Raw genomic sequence first — 22744 nt, 5'->3', positions numbered from 1 at the left:
CAGTACATAATAGTATTTGTACAGTATTCTGTCTAAAATTATGTCACATGATTGAGTAGTCATGTGACTATCATGTGATATATTGTATAAACTACTACCATAATTAACTGCATGTTACTTGCTCCAGGGGAAAGCCTGCAGTAAGCGAAATGTAGTTTTTTTCCCAGGATGTTATGAAAAATATTTTGAGATGACCTGCACTGACAGATTACCGGTGGGTAATACGCTGAATTTGCTTCTGCAATTAAATAATTTTGGCGATCATTATCCTGTACAAAGTTACTTACACCGATGATTAACTAATATACTGTTGCTTATAATGTATGTCGATCATCTGAACATGAACAGATAGAAGTGTGTATCACTGTTTATTATATTTAACTACATCAAACATTCATGTGCAGACCAGGAAATGATGATAAAGAAACTCCCACAAAATCTACATGTGTACAAAATCTACACATCTAAGTAAACAAATAGATAGCCCACTTCACCAGATAGCCTGCAAAATGCCTCTAAAGATGTAAAAAAAAAAAAAAAAAAAAAATTGTATAGCCTGTGGAGTGTAGTCAGGGAATTACTGTAGGTGGCTTCTGTCAAATGACAAGTTGTACAGTACAAAGTCATGTGACAGTCATGTGATAAATATATACATATATATGGTGTGACATGTGACAATAATCAGTGTGCATCGTGACACCATGTAAAAAAAAAAAATATATATATATATATATATATACATGTATATAAAAAAAATGTGTAAATATCAACGAAAAGCAGACAACCATCAGGTCAGGATAAGGAACAACAGCAATCGTAATCATTATACCCTATAAACAAGGAGTAATCAAATCACTCTATTAACCTCTAATTCTCCTTTTTCATGTAGGAATTACTATTGTCATGAACCATATATATATTAGTGGTCACGTGACTGTAAGACTGACGCTATCACTAAATCAAGATGTTTTCTTCTGGCGGTATCCAAAATCATTTTACTCACCACCTCAAAAATGTTGGGGTTTTTTTGTTGGTTTTTTTAGAATAAATATATTGTATATTGATGAGTTGTTTTTCTTTTAAATTTTTTTTTTTTGACAATTGCAGTTGTTTGAAAGCTTATTTTTTTTAATTTGAAAAATACAAAAAAAAATCATTATCATTTTATCTCTGTCTTATCATAAAGTCTTACGGTAATCATTTTAACTCTAGTGAAAAACTGCCGTTTTCATTTGCTCTAAAATTAATGTTTCAGCTCACAAAGAGACAGCACGGTTTCAAATCTAACCATTTCTGTTTTCTAGTCAACCAAATCATTTGCATCATGAGCAGGGTCTGAACTTTGAGAGTTATCCTGGACTGTTGGTTGTCACAGTTAAAAGCAGCTACTTATATATACGTATAAAAATCAATGATCCAAGTAAAAATGAGCAGATTTAGCATCCAAATACTGGACAGTATCCATGTTGACGGGTACAGAGATGTCACAACCCACAGTCTGATCAAAGTTGGAAATGGTTTCACATAACATATTATATGTTTTTTCAAACTGATTTAATAACAATTTAAAACACTTCTAAATTTATTTTTTTTTAACATTTCTAAAATTTTTTTTTTAAACATTTCTAAAAAATTATTTTTAAACATTTCTAAAAAATTTTTTTTAAACATTTCTAATTTTTTTTTTTTTACATTTCTAATTTTTTTTGTTTTTTTTTTTTTTGATACATGTAAAAATATAAAAGTAGAAACATTTAAGCCTCATTAAAATCATCAAATTTACAGCCAATTAAACTGTAATAAAAGCAATTTCAACCAATCAGACGAGTTGTGACAAACGATGCTGTGCCCACAGTCGATGAGTGTCGGAAACATGCTGTATATATACAATATTGATGTCAGGCATGCTAGGACCCAGTGCTTAACCTCTGGGGTCAGCCCTGGGGGCAGGGCATGACCTCTGGGGTCAGCCCCGAGGGAGGGGCATACCTTGTTGGGATGGACATTGCTGTAATAACTCGACCTGTGAGGCAGGGACCAGTCCTTGTAGGTAGAAAAACAAGATGACAATGAAATGATGGAGATGAACTTTGACCTCAGTCAATAGTATCTTATCCGACGACAGTTCATAACAAGCAAACGCAGCATTTAAAAAAAATTTAAAAATCATTAATAAATACAAGATTTATGAGCATGAATTATGAATTAAATGACGTGACAACCTGCTTAAACCGTAATATCAACAAAGTTCCACTGTATACATATAATTTCCCGTTAAGCAATACGGAGACCAAACAGGACTCCAAATCTGCTTTGCATTGAGGTGATGATGCTTTTATCAGCCCACTACACCCGATGTGGTCTTGTGTAATACGAAGACCTGTCTATATTGACCCGTTTGGTTTGGACAGGCTTCATTAAACACTTCCTCCTAACAACCTGACTGATAAAAATTCATTGACCAATTTATGATTTTAATCAATTGTTTTCAAAACTTTAAACAAGATTCCACAGTAAAGACTTGTATTCATTCAAAAGTTAAAACTGAACACAAAGTAATCTTCACTTCCACATTGTTCAATCTTTACTATAAATGGTAGTTTAATTTTTTTAAAGTTTCTGTTTAATTACAAAATCTTTAACTATAAATTTTGAAATACTAGTATGTACTACAATAAAAGGAAAAACTTTATTTTTGCTTTCAACATCAAAACTACACAATCTAATTCTAAAAACATGCACTTTTTGTTAGTTGTTTTTTTAGGACAGGGAAGTTTTTTTGACAAATACAGCTTTTCTCAAAACAAAATCCATGCAAACCATCAGTGATAGACTACACATGTTAACTTTCAATCTACAAAAATAATAAACAACCTACAATGAGCAATCAAAGTGTCAACAAGTATATGGAATATGTGTATAGTTGATATCAGAAATGTACAAAGGGTCACAAGTCTGTATATAGCTGGTATCAGAAATGTACAAAGGGCCACAAGTCCGTATATAGCTGGTATCAGAAATGTACAAAGGGCCACATTGACAAGTTGAAACGGACACAAGTCTGTATAGCTGGTATCAGAAATGTACAAAGGGTCACAAGTCTGTATATAGCTGGTATCAGAAATGTACAAAGGGCCACATTGACAAGTTGAAACGGACACAAGTCTGTATATAGCTGGTATCAGAAATGTACAAAGGGTCACAAGTCTGTATATAGCTGGTATCAGAAATGTACAAAGGGCCACATTGACAAGTTTATATAGTTGTTTTTCAGAAATGTAGAAACGGAAAGAAGTCTGTATATAGCTGGTATCAGAGATGTAGCTGTTATCAGCAATGTACAAAGAGCCACATAGACAAGTTTATATAGTTTGTATCAGAAATGTATAAAGGGCCACAAGGTCTGTATAGTCAATATCAGAAATGGACAGAACTTCTTGTATAGTTTTCAGAAAGAAACAACTTTGTGCCATCCTAGCAGGTCAGTGAAGGAACAAACAAGATTAGTCCCAAACAACCAAGGACAACAAAGGAAACAGTCAAACTGAGTACAGACGTACTAACAAACAGTGGACAGTCAAACTGAGTACAGACGTACTAACAAACAGTGGACAGTCAAACTGAGTACAGACCTACTAACAAACAGTGGACAGTCAAACTGAGTACAGACGTACTAACAAACCGTGGACAGTCAAACTGAGTACAGACGTACTAACAAACAGTGGACAGTCAAACTGAGTACAGACGTACTAACAAACCAGACAAACAGTGGACAGTCAAACTGAGTACAGACGTACTAACAAACAGTGGACAGTCAAACTGAGTACAGACGTACTAACAAACAGTGGACAGTCAAACTGAGTACAGACGTACTAACAAACAGTGGACAGTCAACCTGAGTACAGACGTACTAACAAACCAGACAAACTGGACAGTCAAACTGAGTACAGACGTACTAACAAACAGTGGACAGTCAAACTGAGTACAGACGTACTAACAAACCAGACAAACTGGACAGTCAAACTGAGTACAGACGTACTAACAAACAGTGGACAGTCAAACTGAGTACAGACGTACTAACAAACAGTGGACAGTCAAACTGAGTACAGATGTACTAACAAACAGTGGACAGTCAAACTGAGTACAGACGTACTAACAAACAGTGGACAGTCAAACTGAGGACAGATCAACAAACAAACCAGAAGTAGAAAGATGAAAAGTACAAATGGAAATGGAATCGCCTAGCTACAAATACGACAATACAGACAGAGGAAGCCGTGTGCACTGGACATTAAGACAACAAGTCTTTACTTCTTAATACTTTAGGTCACAAACTACACAAAGTTTAAATGATAATAGGCAAAAGAGCAATGTAGCTCACTTCAATGAAGAAAATGATGCAGTGTTAAATCATCCTTAAAAATATAATTTGCTGATAAAAATTTATTGTGTTAATAAAATATGTTGAGTGTCAGTTCTACAAACATCACAAAAATCATCCTTCATATAACGTTCTACACATACGACACAGTTCGTAGATAGGGAGATGGACAGGGGCAACAATGTTAGGATCCATGATGCATTGGGGCATTTTACCCCCACAACACTACCACAAGACACACGGACACTCAATTTGACACGATGCAAACTTTGACCTCTTTACCTGTAGAATGTAGGACTGAAGAGTAGGAGGCGGCTACAGAGAGACAATGGTTAACCTCATTAGGATTCGTAGGTCAAAGGGCAATGAAGCAAATTTACATAAGGGTAATGTGTAGCATCCAGTTGGGAGCAGTGTAGCTCATTAACATAAACTGAAAGACATTTCTTCTTGAAAATATTTTAAATTATTTTATTTACTTGGTATAACAAAACTACAAACAAACGACATTATGAGCCCCCAATATCATTCTCAATGGCCAATGAGCATGGTTTTGTATTTATGAATGTGTTCATTTAAAACAAAATGGCTAGATTTCTTAATACAAGGACACATACCAATGTCACTCATTAGCATGGAAATATATATATATATATACTAGATTTAAATTTCATATTCAAACCAGGAAAGGAAATATTAGTTTTATGACAACCCAAGTCTCCTTTGCTTTTGTGTCCATTTCTAATATTAATAAAACCATTACAAAATGACAACTCTCTTGGGCAACGAATTGAAAAATGCACCAATCAGACTGCTTTCCTAATCTAAAAATGCCACAACTACAACTGACGATCACCTAATCACTCCTTGTTGACAAAAATTGAATTGTCAAGAAGTATGTTAATATACTGTGTTAAATGCAGTCGCTCAACGATTCGCATGAGGCAACAATTATTAGGAAAGGACTTTCTAGGATTTAGAAAAGAAATCTTATTCATCTCATCACAATTAATGAATATAACTGCACATATGTATGGGAAATGAACAAATACTCTGGAAATAGTAACTGAATAAGATTTGTGTTAAGTGCCTCCAGACAGCTAGTAGTCGGTAGATACTTACGCTGCGTTCACGGGGGAAGGTGGACGCACTATCATCGGTGGAGATGCCCTGGAGACTGCTCTGGCTACTCGACTTGCTACTGAGGTTACTACTGGGCATCGAATGCTGACTCGTCATACTGCTCGACTTACTCGTGCTGCTGTCAATGTTGTCGTCATCCTGGAAACACAACATGGCTATCAATTTATCAACTTGGCTCGTACCGACATACAAATGACCTTTTCACTTTTTTTCAGTAAGACTGTAATTTGAGTTGATGTTAATTATAGATCAGTAATCTGTCATCAGGTTTTCCGAACCAAAGTTACAGTCCTACAGCAAAATGAAATGGTCGATGAAAATTTTATATCTTATTGTGAAAAGGAAAAAAGACACACAATACCAAAAACATATGCTACTTTAAACATTATACTCAAATGAGAGTTAACTCCCTTAGTGTGAAGCTCTTTGGAAAAAAATGCAGAATGGTAGAGTATTACCTTAAGGTGGATAATGGCCATGTTACATATACCGATTGTGAGCACAACAACCAAGAGACAAACAATGAAACAAATCACTGTTTTACACGAAAACCAAACAACATGGCCAACATTTCCGACAACAATGGAGAAATCTTTACAATATTTAGTAATTTCAAGTATTTTGAGAACAATTACAATATAAAAATATCTTAAATGACTTTTGGAGAACAAGTTTTACAATATATCCATGCATAAGGATTGATCTGTATGCGGCCAACTAGATTTCTAACTTGGATAAATGTCAGAAAAAAATGATTACCAACACTTGTCTTCTTTACTGTTAACACAAACAGAACCGAAATCATGCAAAAAACTTCAAAACACAACACACATAGGAGATCACTAAATCTGCAAAATTTTAACTCAATTGTTTATAATTCAAAAATCATGAACAATATCAAACAAGCAAGAAAATGCATATAAATCTGAAACTTTTAAAGCAATTTGATTAAATCAATCAAAACAAAATTTGCATACAATATTGAGGTTTTGTAATTTAAACACTGCATACAATATTGAGGTTTTGTAATCAAAACACTGCATACAATATTGAGGTTTTGTAATTAAAACATTATGTGCATTTTCACTTTGTTCCTTCTTCAAAATAAATCACATGCCTGTCCCCCTTTTACTGGTATATGAGGAAGGACCAACTCAAAGGGTGGATCAGTCCATTATAACAGCAAAGGGGTACAAGGGTCTTATTGAAAACCAACAAACATTAATATTCAAAAAGATTAATGAATTCTGTCTTTAAATTACGTCACTAATTGATTCATATTTATTTGTAAAATCTTATCTTTGATCATATTTGCAAAAAAAAAGTATTTTAGGAGTTGGCAAATACAAGTTTTATAGAATTTCATAGCTGATCAGTTGAACCTGGTATCGCATGAATACACAAAAATATCACTTTATCAGAATTTGATCAACTCTTTATCAATACATTAACACAATTTTGAGGTCAATTCAAGCTCTTGTTTTCACTTTCACTTTATCCAAATATAGTAAACTTCAATTTCTCATTAATCAAATGATATTAATTAATGTTCATTTGTTAGGGGTGAATTAATCTAAAATTGATACAACACAAACAAATGGTAACAATCCTCTGGTGAGTCTATAAAGGGGTATTCAGCTTGTACATGTGTGTTTCATTAGATTTTACCAGTCCAGTGACAGGCTCCTTTAATAGCCCTGGAAGGTCAACTGTCAAATATTAAGAAATCCAAACACATCTATGGATACCTACTGGACAGTGGTCAGTCTGGTAATTGTGGATACCTACTGGATAGTGGTCAGTCTGGTAATTGTGGATACCCACTGGATAGTGGTCAGTCTGGTAACTGGATACCTACTCAGTACTGGATACTGGACAGTGGTCAGTCTGTGTACACTAGTAAATATGGATACCTACTGGACAGTGGTCAGTCTGGTAAACTATGGATACCTATTCAGTACTGGATACTGGACAGTGGTCAGTCTGTGTACACTAGTAAATATGGATACCTACTGGACAGTGGTCAGTCTGGTAACTATGGATACCTATTCAGTACTGGATACTGGACAGTGGTCAGTCTGTGTACACTAGTAAATATGGATACCTACTGGACAGTGGTCAGTCTGGTAACTATGGATACCTATACAGTACTGGATACTGGACAGTGGTCAGTCTGTGTACACTAGTAAATATGGATACCTACTGGACAGTGGTCAGTCTGGTAACTATGGATACCTATCCAGTACTGGATACTGGACAGTGGTTAGTCTGTGTACACTAGAAAATATGGATACCTACTGGACAGTGGTCAGTCTGGTAACTATGGATACCTATTGGATACTTGACAGTGGTCAGTCTGTGTACATTGGTAACTATTGATACCTACTGGACAATGGTCAGTCAGTGAGTCACGGTAACACACAGACAGGCAGCATGCAGGCCGCAGGCAAAAAACCACTGGACACACAGCAACGGGGCAAGCTGAGTAGGGAAGAGACTTACCAGAGAGGGGTCACAAGGACTGACCTGGGAAGAATCGTCCGTGGTAAAATCATCTGATGTTGGACCGTTCGAGCTGTTCTCGCCCTCAATCACATCCACCATGAGAATCTTCTTCATGCGACGATACTGGAGGTTGTCGAGCTCTCGGACAGCGTCTTTGGTGCGCTGAATTAAGTCTATGATAACACTACTAGGGCCTGTCCCCTCTAGGAAATGATGCTGTAGAAAAGACCAAACACCAATACAGTATTTCTTACAGTTGCAAATTATTTTCAGTTAAGTCTGTACCCGATAAAAGTAAAAGTGTAAAGGACTAAAAACCGTTAAATTGATTTCTTCCTGTTTCATACTGTATAACATGAAATGTTCGTTGAATATAAATTTTTGCTGTTTTCCTGGCTGCTATGGAGCCAAAGATTCAACCTTTCTATGATGGACTATTCCAAATGTACTCGATGGGAGGAGTGACAGGTAGACAAGAGATTCAACACTCTCTACAAAGAGCTATTCCAAATTTACTCAGATTGGAGGAGTGTCAGGTAGACAAGAGGTTCAAACTTTCTACAAAGGACTATTCCAAATTTACTCGGATGAGAGGAGTGTCAGGTAGACAAGAGATTCAACACTTTCTACAAAGGACTTTTCTGAATTTACACCTTTATAAGAGTGGCAGGCAGCCTTTAAAATGGATAAATGCAAGCTGGTTGCACCATATCATTCAGACAAATACATCTCGTATTCCAACATTTCAGATCAAAGAAAGTAAAGAAAGACATTCATTTTACTTGACTTTAAATGGGATTCAGACATTAATAGTCACCATCTCGGACTCCCAATCATTTAGCAGATAAATTCTGGGAATATAGCTTCTGAATACCTGATATCCCTACAAATATCAACTAAGCAAGATCTCTTTTCAAGACATACATTCACTTCTCTCAGAGCGCATACGAATTTTCCAGGAATGAGGCACTCCTCAAAGATATCCAGAAATTAAAACTCTGACCATATAACAATATACATCTAACACAATCACTAGAACAACAAGCATTCTGAGAGTATTGCTACAGATATACATGTCCCCTACTGGCTCCTGCTAAAAATAGTAACAGTGACCTTGACCTAGACCCAAAACCCCTGAAACTCTAACTTGATATGTAGCTACTCATACTGAAGTTATATGCCAAATTTCACCAACATATCTTGAAACTGGGTGGATGGACTGACAGACGGACAGGAGGAAACTTTTCGTCCCCGCCATCCTCATTTTCACTGGTAGGGGACTAATAAACTTGCAAAAAAATCCTGATTTTTGTTTGTAGATAAAACCAGGGTGTTTTACCTTTAAAATCTCAGAGGAGGAAGGCCTATCACAGGGAAGTTTGGAGAGGCAGGAGTCGACGAAGTGGCGGAAGTCGTCAGACCACTCCCCACCCGCCAGTGTGGGCGGGTCGTTCTGGGCGATGTGATACAGAGCACTCATGGCATTCATATTAAATAATGGCGGTTTACGCTCAGCTGTGAAATACATTATAGTCATCAACATATAGAGGTAGCTTATACTTGACTGTGAAATATATTATAGACACAAGCTTATAGAGGTGGCTTTCACTTGGTTTTAAAATACATCACAGACAAGGCTTAATGAATTGAAAGTACAGAAATATTGTAATGTGTGTATAGAAATATTCCCTGAGTTGAGGCATAGAAAAAAGGAAGAAATAGATCAAAAGCCCTCAACTTTTCATATTTCCGCTTAACTTTAAATGATTTTCATAATTATAATTTTGAACAAGTAATGGCATTAACTTAAAATTCTTTTCATAGTTTCTTTAATATTATGCTCTTAAATGAGGAAGTATTTTTTCTCAGTTTTACCTTTTTTAATTACTTTGAAAAAAAACAACAAAAAAAAAACAATTTGCTAATCTCAGAAACTTCCTGACAAATTTTGAGAGAAAAGCAAGGAAGTGAACCCAATAATTCTGAAGAACAAACTCACTTGACCAATTAAGTCTTACCTAATTCTATACAGGTGATACCCATGGACCAGACATCTGACTTGCCGTCATACTGACCCTCGTCCATCGCTAGAATCACCTCGGGTGCCATCCAGTAAGGCGTCCCCACAAAGGAGTTGGCAGGGCTTATCAGAGAGGCTGAACCGAAGTCCGCTGGAGGATACAGAAATACTCGGTTAAAGCAGATATACATCAAAACATCCATAAAGGTGACAATATAGTAAGGACAAAGGGCGTCGGAAAACATAATGGTGACAATATAGTAAGGACAAATGGCGTCGGAAAACATAATGGTGACAATATAGTAAGGACAAAGGGCGTCGGAAAAATGATTGTAACCTTACAAATCTGATGTCAAATTTACAAGGTTGATGTCAGATTTCTAACATAACAATTTGGAACTTTTTCCTGATGTCAGATTTGTAACGTAGCATTTGTAAAATATTCCAGATTGTTAAGTTACAAGTCTGATGTTAGATTAATATATCAGATTGTTATATTACAAATCTGATGTCAGGAAAATGTCCCAAATTGTCACGTTACAAATCTGATGTCAGGAAAATGTCCCAAATTGTCACGTTACAAATCTGATGACAGGAAAATGTCCCAAATTGTCACCTTACAAATTTGATGTCAGGAAAATGTCCCAAATTGTCACGTTACAAATCTGATGACAGGAAAATGTCCCAAATTGTCACGTTACAAATCTGATGTTGGGAAAATGTCCCAAATTGTTATATTACAAATATGATGTCAGGAAAATGTCCCTGATTGTCACGTTACAAATCTGATGCCAGGAAAATGTCCCTGATTGTCCCCAGAACGTCACTAATGACCTTTATTCATATAGTTTTAATAATTAATGAGATTTGAACTCAATAAAAGCTACAATGATCACTTATGTGGTCATTGTTCATGTTGATATTAACGGTTAAATCCAGGTTGGAAAGTTCTTTCCTCATAATTGTGACCCACTTTCAAGTTTGACATTAATATTCAAAACAAGAGTGGAAAGTTCTTTCCTCATAATTTTGACCCACTTTCAAGTTTGACATAAAACATTTAAAATCAGATTGGAAATTACTTAATAATAATTGATAATTGCGACCCACCGTCAAGTTTCCAAATATTCAGTGACATTGTAATCGGGTGTTACCTAATTTGACTGTGCCGTTTTCTGTCAGCAGTATATTGCCGGCCTTGATGTCCCTGTGTATCTTGCCCTGAGTATGTAGGTAGGCCAGCCCCTCTAAAGCATCATGACAGATGGCTGCAATTTCTATCTCCTTCAATGGTTTCTTGTGAACTGTAACAAACGGCTCAAGTCTTTACAAACTATCAAAATATCTTTACATCTATACAAAAGCCTTCAATTATAACTGTGCGAAAATCTCATAGTAACACTAGTACTGCACATCTTTACCTACTGAAAATAAGTAAAATTTGAGTAAAATTAACTTGACTGAAACATGATATCAGACGGCATGTCTACTCAACAAATATCAACTCCTAAGACACATTTCTCCCATCATTTACAGAGTTGTGCCCAGTTTTAAAAGCTCAAAGATTTCTATGTCAATCCGTAGGGTGTTATTTCTCTTATCAACACCTAGGGTGTGACTTTTCTATTAACCCCTAGGCAGTGACTTCTCTGTCAACCCCTAGGGTGTGATTTCTCTGTCAAGCCCTAGGGTGTGATTTCTCTGTCAACCCCTTGGGTGTGATTTCTCTGTCAACCCCTTGGGTGTGATTTCTCTGTCAAGCCCTAGGGTGTGATTTCTCTGTCAAGCCCTAGGGTATGACGTCTCTGTCAACCCCTAGGGTGTGATTTCTCTGTCGACCTCTAGGGTGTGATTTCTCTGTCAAGCCCTAGGGTGTGATTTCTCTGTCAACCCCTAGGGTGTGATTTCTGTCATCCCCTAGGGTTTGATATTTCTGTCAACCCCTAGGGTGTGACTTCTCTATCAACCCCTAGGGTGTGATTTCTCTGTCAACCCCTAGGGTATGACTTCTCTGTCATGTACCCCTAGGGTATGACTTCTCTGTCAACCCCTTGGGTGTGATTTCTCTGTCATCCCCTAGGGTATGATTTCTCTATCAACCCCTAGGGTGTGACTTCTCTGTCAACCCCTTGGGTATGACTTCTTTGTCATCCCCTAGGGTATGACTTCTCTATCAACCCCTAGGGTATGACTTCTCTATCAACCCCTAGGGTATGACTTCTCTATCAACCCCTAGGGTGTGACTTCTCTGTCAACCCCTAGGGTATGATTTCTCTGTCAACCCCTAGGGTATAACTTCTCTGTCAACCCCTAAGGCATGAGAATGTGTTGAGTTTTAAATGTTTTCAATATCTGAACAACCGAACCTGGTGTATATAAAATGGCATGATGGGAGAAAATAATCATCCCCTCATTTGAGGACATGACACAGAAATCTCCAAGCCCTGGAGTGATAAATTTCGATTGTCTAACCCTCGACAGAAGAGGTCAGACAACCAAGGCTATCACCCCTAGAGCCGAGGGTGCGAGATTTCTTTGTTACACCCTCAAGGTAGGTGAGGGTTCTATTACCCTGGATATCTAATGATTACTCCCAACCGTTTAAAATATAATTGTATGAATTCCAATAACCATGTCTATTGAGCGTGAGTCAGTGTTAATCATTATATAATTTAATTTTGTATGAAACACGCATTTTCATTGGCTGAAATAATTTTGTTATACCGCCATTTGACGTTGCGAAATGTAACGTCATTTTTGATTGGCTGATGACGTTGCGTAATAATTCATCACAGAAAAGAGTTCGCCAAAGAAAGTGAAATATCTTGGTGTGTATAAGACGAAATTAAATTATAAGAATTAACATTAATTATTTTTTCTGTTATACAGTCATAACATAAAAAACTGGAGTGTACTCTCTTCATAAACCGCTTCGCAGTTTATTTAGAGTACACTCCAGTTTTTTCTGTTATGACTGTATAACAGAAAAAATAATTGATGTTAATCCTTAAAACACTACTTACCTTCTACGATATCCGAGGCCGAGCCCAAACAGTATTCCATCACCAGCTATAAACACAAACAATACAATACAATTCATTTCCAATCAACAAACACGTGGACAGTTCTGGTAGATATAGCCAAGCTTTTCATCAAAGGTGGTATTTATGTTGTAGAAAAATCAAAATCTTATTATCATATCAAACAAAGCAATATTTTACACAGAAAAATAATGGTAAATTATCTTGAAACATACATTAATATATACATTGCTAATTATATACTGATAAATGCATTTTGTTTAATGTCCGAATACAATGATTAACACTCAGATATTATCAAATAATGTGAAATCAACTAAAAAGGGCAATGCCTACTCCGACATGTAGTTAGTTTTTGGGAGTAAATTCTGATTTTGATACTTTGATACGTTCTGACACAAACTACAATATTCTGCAGACAAGAGACCTCTAGTTGTCCGATACCCACTTACCCATGCTGTGTGCTCAAGGAGATAGCACCCTTTGTAGTCTATAACATGTATGTGCTCACGGAGATAGCACACTTTGTAGTCTATAACATGTCTGTGTTGGGCGATACCCACTTACCCATGCTGTGTGCTCACGGAGATAGCACCCTTTGTAGTCTATAACATGTATGTGCTCACGGAGATAGCACACTTTGTAGTCTATAACATGTCTGTGTTGGGCGATACCCACTTACCCATGCTGTGTGCTCACGGAGATAGCACCCTTTCTAGTCTATAACGTGTCTGTGTTGGGCGATACCCACTTACCCATGCACTGGTAACTGTAAAAGTCTGAATTTTGGCGAAAAATCTGAGTTTTAAAATACATATCTGAATTTCAGCCGAAAAGTCTTAGTTTTTCAGATATACATTTTATATTCTGATAAGTTGGGGGAAACTCAGATAAGTATTATGAAATTCCGATTTGCATGCTGGAATTCAGATATGTTGGGTAAAATTCAGATGTTTTCTTATTTGTGCCCTCGGGCACCCCTTCTTGCCGGCGAGAGCAGCACGGGGTTTCACACCTCCCGCGGAGCCGGGTGTTCATGGTCCTCCGGCACCAGCTTACCTTTACCTGTGCTGTATAAATCATCCGCGTGTGACTCGATCGGTCACCAATATAGACTATCCTACATCGGTCGCTGTAAACTTCAACATTACGGCCGGTAAAGTGTTTTAATTTGTGATTATCTTCGTCTGTTTTTAGTGTAATGACCAGTGTCGTTATTCCGTGTGTTGCGTGTGTTTGATACTTTTCTACCTCCGATAACAAAAGATCTGACTGCGCGGTGCGGTGATGCAATCGGACCGACGACGTTTTGTACAAGGGCATATCACAATCGACAACCAATATCTCTTATTTCCAATTGGTATCTAAGCTTAATTAAAATGATATTCTCAATAAATCTGTTCACGTGTTGTGATCTGTTGAAACAGTCGGTTCGTAACGTAAGTAGCCGCCCATATGTACAGTACTGTGCAGTGCGTAATTAATAAAAATCGTGTGTTGATACCGATATTCACACTGTTATAGACCAAACATTATTTATGTGCACTTGACGAAAAATCAGACCCAAATAAATTGTTCGCACACTTTCGATGGCTTGTGGTCGCATGATAGTCATACGTCTGGCCGTACGCAGCGCCAGCAGGCGGTCTATTTTAGGACCGATCAAAAGCCGTACGTCTGTCATGGGCTACTAGCTAGCTACCAGTACAAACAGAATCACCTACCGTAAGTGTCGCTGCTGTTCTTTATATTTCTTACAGAACCATCGTTTTGTTAATGATTATTTGGCGAGATTGGAAAATGTTAGTCTTTGTGAACAACTTAATCGTATATTTGTTTTGACGTATATATAACACAGTTACTATATTCTTGTTTCAGGTATCCCATGGCTGTAATACGGTTGCAGAAAAAATAGACCAAATTTCGAACCAGTTGCAGTTTCTTCTTTGTGCCTGGCCTGAACGATGCTTGCTATTTATTGACTTTGATATATACTGTATACCTATATCCGTTAACATTATTTGACATATTTACCCTGTAGCATTTTAATAATTTCCTAAATACGTAGACGTATATATCGCATACATGTGACCTTTATATACGTCTCTGCTTATAAAATAATGGGGCATATCAGGACTCATTTCACGACATGTATGTCGTACAATATGTTTTATACTTTGCCGAATACAACAGAGATACACATTTAAATATATATTTTAGATCGTGGAAAAATATTTCGATAATTTTCTGAATCGCACGTATATATCGTGTAACATTTTGATGATGTTCTGAATAGAACTCGAGCATCAAAGTTTCTTAATGTATCGGTACGAATATATATTGGCAACATTTTGATAATTCTTCGTGATTTATAGCGGGGCGTTTTTTTGTTTTGTTTTTTGTTTTTGTATTTTTAATATAATCGAGGGTAGAGAGTGGTGAAAATTTGATCATTTTCTTAAGATAATTGGACAGACGTAAATGGTGTGCCATGTAGATTTTGTTCTTGATATATCCTGCAACATTTCGATAATTTTCTAAATAGAATGGGACGTATACATTGTGTAACGTTGTTTTTTTTTTTATAATTTTCTAAATAGAATGGGACGTATAAATTGTATAACGTTTTTTTTTTATATAATTTTCTAAATGTATCTGGATTTATAAGCGTCATTTTGCTTTCATTTTACGTGTTTTACTCCCGACCCTCATAATGTTAAACTCATAAAATCATAGCCGGAATCATTTTACCGATATCAAATCTTCTAATAAAATCCGAAACGTTACGTGTAGATTATCTTTTTATTCATACAATACATGAACGAACATTTCATCTTAACCCTGGGATACTGATTTAGTCGATAAAATATGGGTCTCCATTCCCTACGGGATGTCGCCACAGCAAGTACCCATTTCTCCCCGTAGCTCAACAAGGACTCTTCTGTATTTTACCTTCGAGATAGGATATTACGTAATTCAATTCATTTCCAAAAGCAACACAGTATGAAGGATTCCAGGATACATACAGAATATAGTAGTCTTGTCACAGCTCATGGTCTTGAAATTTGTTTAAATATGCATTCATATGTCATGGGTGTGTGATGAGTTCCTGCCTATACAATTGTCCCTATATTTATATTATTGTAGAACTCGACACCGCGACATTGTCGATGGCACGCCGACTTCTCAACGGTCCAGTGAACAAGATAATTGACCTGTAATCAGTGTCATCTGGACTAGCAGAGGTTGTGTATTGTAACTGACTAGGGCAGTGACCACACCATATTTGAAACGATGATCTAGTACATGAACGTTTTGCTTATGAAAACTCCTCACCTTAACAATAAAGTTCGCAAAATTGGTAAAACGAATTATGGATTAACGACCGATATGCAAACCGGTACAAATTAAGGATGTATCGTGGATTCCCATAGCAAGGACCCATTGTAATACTTTGATCAAACATTCGTTACGATAATCTACAGTAAGTATTTAACCGAGATAAATACTTAAGATAAATGCGAACTGTTAAGTGATTAAACAGTATTAAGTATTATCTTTTATTTTTTTAGGGACAGTGATGGAATAAGAAAGAGTGCGTGTATGAAGACTTGTAATTTGCACGAATTTACCTGGACCCGAGACGTGAATATCAGATAACGCGTCTCTGTCTTGACACAATTAAAATTATAAACGATGACATATAGACATAAAACACGGAATAGTTACACAAGTTTAGTAGATAAACAACGGAACATTATTGTTGCTTATGTTTATGAACTCTTCGGTCGATTATTAATTCGCCTATTGTAATTTGTAATTAATTAGAAAACATCTTGGGTGGTGTACAAATGATATAACTAAATAGCCAAATAAAAAGTTTGCTATGAAGCAAATGTTTCTGTTTTTCTCCACAGTCCCCACAAAACTCGGCCAAACCTGAGGCCAGCGGTTAGAAGTGACAATGTCGGGTGGCAAATTCCATACTCCTGACTGAAAATAGTACATTTTAACGTAAATTGAATCGACTGTTAATTATCGACAAACGAAATCTAGGACCCGGGGAGGGGTCATGTATATGCATGTGTGGATTATATATTTTGATCAATGTTACATAAGAAGAAAACGAGATGCTGATATCGAGCTGCTTAACTCACCTGCGTATCATCAATAACAACTGCTGTTTTAATCAATAAGCATCTTGATTATCTGATTGCTCCAAGCTATGTCCCTTACCTGTACTCGAATCAGATCAAACGGACTTGAGGCGTCCTTTAGAAAGGTACTCTACCTACCTGTCAAAGCGCTATCCACGAGTGGCCACATTAGCCATGTGCAGGTGTCAGGTACATCCAGTTCAAGTTCTTTAGGACTTTGAGCGAATTAGCTCATCAGTTTAGAGTACAGACATATTATTTAACATAATTCACAAAATCATATATATACAGGTTCAACCGTGGAACGGCTGATAAACAACGATGATTGGAGAGTGTATTTTTATATTCATTACATCAAAGTTTCATGTATTTATGATTATGTAATTACATGTTAAAAAGTATGTGTACACATGAGCACATGCATTGAAGTAATAATTCTAACCTTTTCTTTTCCATGTGCAGGTGTCAGGTACGTCCGGTAGACATTCTTTTCTGACCTGATGTAAATGTAATTTTTGATAGCGTTGGCGCTTTCGTAACTGCAGCAAGTTATTTATATAACCACGAAAATAACATATTTTTGTTAGTTTTACATCATTTGTGAAACGGGATATTTTCACATATATCAGACAATTCAATGTTGACGTTTTACAGCCGTTTTACCGCTCCCTGCTATGTACTCAAACGGGGTACGGACAAAAGCCCGCACTTGACATTAGCCCCCGGGACATTAGCCCCTACGACGAAAGCCCTTCACACTAATAAACAAGAGATCCCAGAGGGATCTTGGCGCCCACCATTGAATGATCTTTATAGGTTCCATGTCAGATTGATCTTTTCCCTACTTTTCCCTTCCTCTAAGTCTTACTTATCTGTGTAAATTCAGAAACAGCCCTCGAGTACTATTCAAACAAGGGGAACCTATATATAGAATTTAAGATTTAGCTATAATGGCTGTCTGTCGGCCATGTTGTTTTCGTATTGGTCCCAGTATGCAAAACTAGGCACTGAGGGGAACCTACATATGAAATTTGAAAAAGATCCCTTCAGTACTTTCACAGAAATAGCGATAACAAATTTTAATTGTCAAAATCCAAGATGGCTGCCTGTCAGCAATTTTATTTTCCGATTGGTCTCAAAATGCAATATGCATAAGTAGGCACCAAGGGGAACCTCCATATGAAATTTGAGAAAGATCCCTTCAGTTCTTTCACAGAAAAAGCGATAACAAATTTCAATTGTCAAAATCCAAGATGGCTGCCTGTCGGCCATGTTGTTTTCCGATTGGTCTCAAAATGCAATATGCATAACTAGGCACTGAGAGGAACCTGCATATGAAATTGCAGAAAGATCCTTTCATTACTTTCACAGAAATAGCGATAACAAACTTTAATTGTCAGAATCCAAGATGGCTGCCTGTCGGCCATGTTGTTTTCTAATTAGTCTCAAAATGCAATATGCATAACCAGGAACAAAGAGGAACCTACATATGAAATTTAAGAAAGATCGCTTCAGTACTTCCTCAGAAATAGCGATAACAAACTCAAATTGTCAAAATCCAAGATGGCTGCCTGTCGGCCATGTTGTTTTCCGATTGGTCCCAAAATGCAATATGCATAACTAGGCACCAAAGGGAACCTACATATGAAATTTGAGAAAGATCCCTTCAGTACTTCCTCAGAAATAGCGATAACAAACTCCAATTGTCAAAATCCAAGATGGCTGCCTGTCGGCCATGTTGTTTTCCGATTGGTCTCAAAATGCAATATGCATAACTAGGCACTGAGGGGAACCTGCATATGAAATTTCAGAAAGATCCCTTCATTACTTTCACAGAAATAGCGATAACAAACTTTAATTGTCAGAATCCAAGATGGCTGCCTGTCGGCCATGTTGTTTTCTAATTAGTCTCAAAATGCAATATGCATAACCAGGAACAAAGAGGAACCTGCATATGAAATTTGAGAAAGATCCCTTCAGTACTTCCTCAGAAATAGCGATAACAAACTCAAATTGTCAAAATCCAAGATGGCTGCCTGTCGGCCATGTTGTTTTCCGATTGGTCCCAAAATGCAATATGCATAACTAGGCACCAAAGGGAACCTACATATGAAATTTGAGAAAGATCCCTTCAGTACTTCCTCAGAAATAGCGATAACAAACTCCAATTGTCAAAATCCAAGATGGCTGCCTGTCGGCCATGTTGTTTTCTGATCGGTCCCAAAATGCAATATGCATAACTAGGCACCAAGGGGAACCTACATATGAAATTTGAGAAAGATCTCTTCAATACTTTCTCAGAAATAGAGATAACAAACTTCAATTGTCAAAATCCAAGATGGCTGCCTGTCGGCCATGTTGTTTTCCGATCGGTCCCAAAATGCAATATGCACAACTAGGCACCAAGGGGAACCTACATATGAAATTTGAAAAAGATCCCTTCAGTACTTCCTCAGAAATAGCGATAACAAACTCCAATTGTCAAAATCCAAGATGGCTGCCTGTCGGCCATGTTGTTTTCCGATTGGTCCCAAAATGCAATATGCATAACTAGGCACCAAAGGGAACCTACATATGAAATTTGAGAAAGATCCCTTCAGTACTTCCTCAGAAATAGCGATAACAAACTCAATTGTCAAAATCCAAGATGGCTGCCTGTCGGCCATGTTGTTTTCTGATCGGTCCCAAAATGCAATATGCATAACTAGGCACCAAGGGGAACCTACATATGAAATTTGAGAAAGATCTCTTCAATACTTTCTCAGAAATAGAGATAACAAACTTCAATTGTCAAAATCCAAGATGGCTGCCTGTCGGCCATGTTGTTTTCCGATCGGTCCCAAAATGCAATATGCACAACTAGGCACCAAGGGGAACCTACATATGAAATTTGAGAAAGATCCCATCAGTACTTTCTCAGAAATAGCGATAACAAGAATTGTTTACGGACGGAGGGACGGACGGACGGACGGACGGACGGACGGACGGACGGACGGACGACGGACCACGGACGCAGGGCGATTTGAATAGCCCACCATCTGATGATGGTGGGCTAAAAAGTGGACATTTGCGACATCGATCATATAATACTTGCAAAATGGAACACTATAATAATTCAACAAGTTCGACAAGTTAATTTGTGTTTCTAATGTTTAATGTTCTATTACGGACACGTATCTAATCAAAAGACCGTGGAACAACTGACGTAACAACTAACGGTGATAAATAAAGACATTCAAAAACCTATTGTATATTCAAATCCCATACGACTAATTTATCAGACGACACGTTCCCATTCCGACTCGTATCCGTAAATCTATACAGATGTGGTTTACTCTACTCACAAAAAAATACCAACATTTGGTTAAGTCGTTCCTTAATTATTTTCGGATTTGGAAGATGCATTTATTTCAGCTTTAACGAAGTTGTCAAATTGACCGGCATATTCTAAGTCCTGTGCATCGACGAATCATTACATAAAATAATCTTTTGGTTTTCATTCCTTTATATTGGCCTAGAGACCAATTACATTACATCGTTAGCATGTGGAGCTTTATCAAATTGTTGTATATGAAGAAAATTGTCAAAATGTTATGCAACACATATCCTGTTATATAAATATATAAGAGAAATAATCTAATAGTCGTACGCTGTGCGCTTCGTCCTGTTCTGCTTAATGAATTATCAAAATGTGACCCAATATGGTAAAATACGGCCCATTATTAATAGAAAGTTATCCTGATGAACAATATATCCCGTCCTGTTACATTTCACAAAAGTATTAACATTACGATAAACGATACACATGCAAGTACTATTCAGAAAATTAGCATGATACATTATATGTGTCGGTATAATATTTACGTATACCATTTATTTAGAATATACGTCCCAGTATATCAAGAAATTTGTCAAAATTTTACACGATGCACATATCAAATTATTCAAAAATGATCAAATTCTAAGAGTGTGTTTGAACTGAACAAAGATAGTCAGAATCGCCAGGGCTAGATACAGGAAAGGCAACTGGTAAGAAAGTTGGTTTGATGTTTTCAGTTCTCGGACACCTGAAACAAGAAAATGGCAATAGTGTTATATTAACGTAAACACAATTATGATATAACGAACCTGCTCCCTAAGACAATTATGAAAATGTCAAAGAGAACACGACACTTACGGCGACACACTGCGTAAGTATGCCTTTTGATCGGTCTTAAAATAGACCGCCTGCTGGCGCTGTGTTCGGCCAGACGTATAACTAGTCATGTGACAACAAGCTATCGAACGGGTGAAAAATACACACAAAAATAAGGATACAATGTGGGATTGGGTCCGTTTTTTACGTTAAATGTATGCTAACCAGCGCATATATAGTTAATATTAGGTCTATAACAGTGTGAATATCGGTATCAACACACGATTTTTATTAATTACGCACTGCACAGTACTGTACATATGGGCGGCTACTTACGTTACGAACCGACTGTTTCAACAGATCACAACACGTGAACAGATTTATTGAGAATATCATTTTAATTAAGCTTAGATACCAATTGGAAATAAGAGATATTGGTTGTCGATTGTGATATGCCCTTGTACAAAACGTCGTCGGTCCGATTGCATCACTGCACCAGTCAGATCTTTTGTTATCGGAGGTAGAAAAGTATCAAACACACGCAACACACGGAACAACGACACTGGTCATTACACTGAAAACAGACGAAGACAATCACAAATAAAACACTTTACCGGCCGTAATGTTGAAGTTTACAGCGACCGATGTAGGATAGTCTATATTGGTGACCGATCGAGTCACACGCGGATGATTTATACAGCACAGGTAAAGGTAAGCTGGTGCCGGTGGACCATGAAATCCCGGCTCCGCGGGAGGTGTGAAACCCCGTGCTGCTCTCGCCGGCAAGAAGGGGTGCCCGAGGGCACAAATAAGAAAACATCTGAATTTTACCCAACATATCTGAATTCCAGCATGCAAATCGGAATTTTATAATACTTATCTGAGTTCCCCCCAACTTATCAGAATATAAAATGTATATCTGAAAAACTAAGACTTTTCGGCTGAAATTCAGATATGTATTTTAAAACTCAGATTTTTCGCCAAAATTCAGACTTTTACAGTTACCAGTGATGCTGTGTGCTCACGGAGATAGCACCCTTTGTAGTCTATAACATGTCTGTGCTCACGGAGATAGCACCCTTTGTAGTCTATAACATGTCTGTGTTGGGCGATAACCACTTACCCATGCTGTGTGCTCACGGAGATAGCACCTTTTGTAGTCTATAACGTGTCTGTGCTCAAGGAGATAACACACTTTGTAGTCTATAACATGTCTGTGTTGGGCGATACACACTTACCCATGCTGTGTGCTCACGGAGATAGCACCCTTTGTAGTCTATAACGTGTCTGTGTTGGGCGATACCCACTTACCCATGCTGTGTGCTCACGGAGATAGCACCCTTTGTAGTCTATAACGTGTCT

General features: G+C 37.2%; 1 protein-coding gene across 11 annotated transcripts in view; it reads right to left on the bottom strand.

Annotated features, from left to right (window-relative positions):
• The window catches only part of LOC117333602 (serine/threonine-protein kinase TAO1-like), a 52188-nt gene that overhangs the window by 17588 nt on the left and 11856 nt on the right, over positions 1-22744 (bottom strand). For 3 of the 11 annotated variants that reach the window (XM_033892967.1, XM_033892970.1, XM_033892978.1), the window contains 8 exons: positions 13073-13118; positions 11204-11353; positions 10048-10200; positions 9369-9544; positions 8027-8245; positions 5504-5662; positions 4664-4696; positions 1990-2043 (listed from right to left, as the gene is read on the bottom strand). In XM_033892967.1, the coding sequence (XP_033748858.1) occupies positions 1990-2043; positions 4664-4696; positions 5504-5662; positions 8027-8245; positions 9369-9544; positions 10048-10200; positions 11204-11353; positions 13073-13118 (990 nt within the window). Of the gene's footprint in view, positions 1-1989; positions 2044-4663; positions 4697-5503; positions 5663-8026; positions 8246-9368; positions 9545-10047; positions 10201-11203; positions 11354-13072; positions 13119-13657; positions 13701-13772; positions 13795-22744 lie in introns of those variants that run through there. The other 8 variants (XM_033892969.1, XM_033892972.1, XM_033892977.1 and 5 more) reach the window with 7 other exon arrangements.

Source organism: Pecten maximus, chromosome 8, assembly GCF_902652985.1.
Source record: "Pecten maximus chromosome 8, xPecMax1.1, whole genome shotgun sequence".
Taxonomy (NCBI): Eukaryota; Metazoa; Mollusca; class Bivalvia; order Pectinida; family Pectinidae; genus Pecten; species Pecten maximus.
Note: the sequence above shows the minus strand (reverse complement) of the source record. Positions and strands in the feature narration are given on the sequence as shown.